General features: G+C 68.9%; 1 protein-coding gene across 1 annotated transcript in view; it reads left to right on the plus strand.

The window, feature by feature from the left end:
* Positions 1-759, plus strand: part of LOC103621608 — a 3,864-nt gene that overhangs the window by 2,426 nt on the left and 679 nt on the right. Inside the window, exons 6-8 of the mRNA XM_017742965.1 lie at positions 6-107; positions 197-428; positions 520-596. Of these exons, the coding sequence (XP_017598454.1) occupies positions 6-107; positions 197-428; positions 520-596 (411 nt within the window). The remainder of the gene's footprint in view (positions 1-5; positions 108-196; positions 429-519; positions 597-759) is intronic.

Here is a 759-nt window from a genome sequence, read left to right on the forward strand (position 1 = left end):
GCGGGGGGGGCCGCCGCCCGCCCCCCCCTTCGGGCTGGCCCAGCCCCGCTGCATCTTCGGCAGTTACAACACCTCCGACATCTGGCTGGTGGTGGCCCTGGACAAGGGTAGGTGGGAGCAACCCGGGGCAGGGGGCGTGCAGGGGTCCCTGTGCCGCCCACCAAGTCCCTCCTCACCCCCATCCTCACCCCTGCAGCCGCATTCACCTTCAACAACACCGCGGCGCCGGGGACTAACGAGACCGCATTCCAGCGCTTCCCTAAGTCCGTCTCTGCCTACATGACCCTCAATGCCACCCTGGCCAACTACCCCTGCCCCAAACCCGCCGAGGACATCACGGTGCTGCGCGTCGGCAGCGAGACCAGCTGCGCCCGGGATGAGACGAGACCCACCTGCAACGGCCCCCTGCCCGGCCCCGGGCCGTACCGGTGAGCCTCCTCGGGGGGACCTGGCCCCCTCAAGGGCTGCCGGCCGCCCCCCGGCTCACGGCACCGTGGCCAACCTCCTTTCCCATCCCAGGGTGAAGTTCCTCGCCCTACAGGGCTCTGAGCCCGTGGCTGAAACAGAATGGTCGGAGCCCATCATGCTGAGGACAGGTACCGCTGCCGGGGTGCTCGTCCTGCCCCCGCCCCCAGCCCGCAGCCGTCCAGGGGGGATATGGGGTGGTCCTGGGCGTGTGGGGTGGTCCCACGGGGCTGAATGCTAAGCAAGAGTGGTTTGGGGTGACTTTTCCTGTGAGCAGCTGGGGAAACTGAGGCA

The sequence above is a fragment of the Corvus brachyrhynchos genome, unplaced genomic scaffold (genome assembly GCF_000691975.1).
Source record: "Corvus brachyrhynchos isolate BGI_N302 unplaced genomic scaffold, ASM69197v1 scaffold99, whole genome shotgun sequence".
Lineage (NCBI taxonomy): Eukaryota > Metazoa > Chordata > Aves > Passeriformes > Corvidae > Corvus > Corvus brachyrhynchos.